The sequence below is a fragment of the Leopardus geoffroyi genome, chromosome B2 (genome assembly GCF_018350155.1).
Source record: "Leopardus geoffroyi isolate Oge1 chromosome B2, O.geoffroyi_Oge1_pat1.0, whole genome shotgun sequence".
In the NCBI taxonomy this organism is placed as follows: domain Eukaryota; kingdom Metazoa; phylum Chordata; class Mammalia; order Carnivora; family Felidae; genus Leopardus; species Leopardus geoffroyi.
This window is the reverse complement of record NC_059332.1, coordinates 51,382,749-51,384,216: the sequence shown is the minus strand read 5'-3', so window position 1 is coordinate 51,384,216 and position 1,468 is coordinate 51,382,749. Positions and strand designations below refer to the sequence as shown.

General features: G+C 41.4%; 1 protein-coding gene across 1 annotated transcript; it reads right to left on the bottom strand.

Annotated features, from left to right (window-relative positions):
* Positions 1–273: 273 nt before the first annotated feature.
* LOC123608527 (dihydrofolate reductase-like) lies at positions 274–951 on the bottom strand. The gene is given in 2 exon segments (XM_045498555.1): positions 274–698; positions 700–951. Coding segments are annotated over 2 exon segments (564 nt in total). The 5' UTR covers positions 937–951; the 3' UTR covers positions 274–371.
* Positions 952–1,468: the final 517 nt, after the last annotated feature.

Sequence of the window (1,468 nt, the reverse complement as noted above, 5' to 3'; positions counted from 1 at the left end):
AATCTCATTGCTTAGAAATAATTACCCATTGGGGCACCTGGGTGGCTCAGTCTGTTGAGCATCCAACTTCGGCTCAGGTCATGATCTCATGGTTCGTAAGTTCGAGCCCCGCGTCGGGCTCTGTGCTGACAGCTCAGAGCCTGGAGCCTGCTCAAATTCTGTGTCTCCCTCTCTCTCTGCCCTCCCCTACTCATGCTCTGTCTCTCTCTGTCTCTCAAAAATAAATAAATGTTAAAAAAACATTTTTTTAAAAGAAATGATTACCCATTGACCTAAAGTCACAAAAGTCTTTTTTTCTAATATTAAAAAAATATAGAATTGGAGGGGAAGGGGAACAGCTAACTTGAAATAAACCAGAAAACACCTTCACATTAATTGTTCTTCTCATATACTTCAAATTTGTACTTAATGCCTTTCTCCTCCTGGATATCAGAAAGAACACCTGGGTATTCTGGGAGAAGTTTGTATTTCTCCAAATCAGCTTCTGGAAAAAATGTGTCACTTTCAAATTCCTGCATAATCCTTGTCACAAGTAGTCTAAAATGGCCTGGCCTGTTCATGGCTTCCTTATAAACAGAACTACCTCCCACTACCCAAACCATGTCCACTTTATGTGCTAATTCTGGTTGCTCAATAAGTTTTAAGGCATCATCCAGACTTTTAGCAAGAAAATGAGTTCCTTGTGGAGGTTCCTGGAGGTTCTCTACTGAGAACTATATTAATTCTGTCCTTTAAAGGTTGATTCTTCTTGGAAATAGAGAACCATGTCTTCCTACCCATAATCACCAAATTCTGTTTACCTTCTACTGATGAGGTTGTGGTCATTCTTTGGAAATACTTGAATTCATTCCTGAGCGGCGGCCAGGGCAGGTCCCCATTCTTGCCGATGCCCATGTTCTGGGACACAGCGACGATACAGTTTAGCGGACGAACCATGACAGATGCTGTGAAGACCACAGAGTTTGCTCACAGCACTGGGAATCCCGGCGGAGCTTGGCATGAAATTTTTTTTTTTTTTTAATATATGAAATTTATTGTCAAATTTGTTTCCATACAACACCCAGTGCTCATCCCAAAAGGTGCCCTCCTCAATACCCATCACCCACCCTCTCCTCCCTCCCACCCCCCATCAACCCTCAGTTTGTTCTCAGTTTTTAACAGTCTCTTATGCTTTGGCTCTCTCCCACTCTTACCTCTTTTTCTTTTTCCTTCCCCTCCCCCATGGGTTTCTGTTAAGTTTCTCAGGATCCACATAAGAGTGAAAACATATGGTATCTGTCTTTCCCTGTATGACTTATTTCACTTAGCATAACACTCTCCAGTTTCATCCACGTTGCTACAAAGGGCCATATTTCATTCTTTCTTGGCATGAAATTTTTAATATCTGAGATCTTACCAGGGTCTTAAACTGGTGTTTGTTTTTCTTGGTTTTGTTTTGTTTTGTTTTTTGGTTCTGGTGAGTCTCACT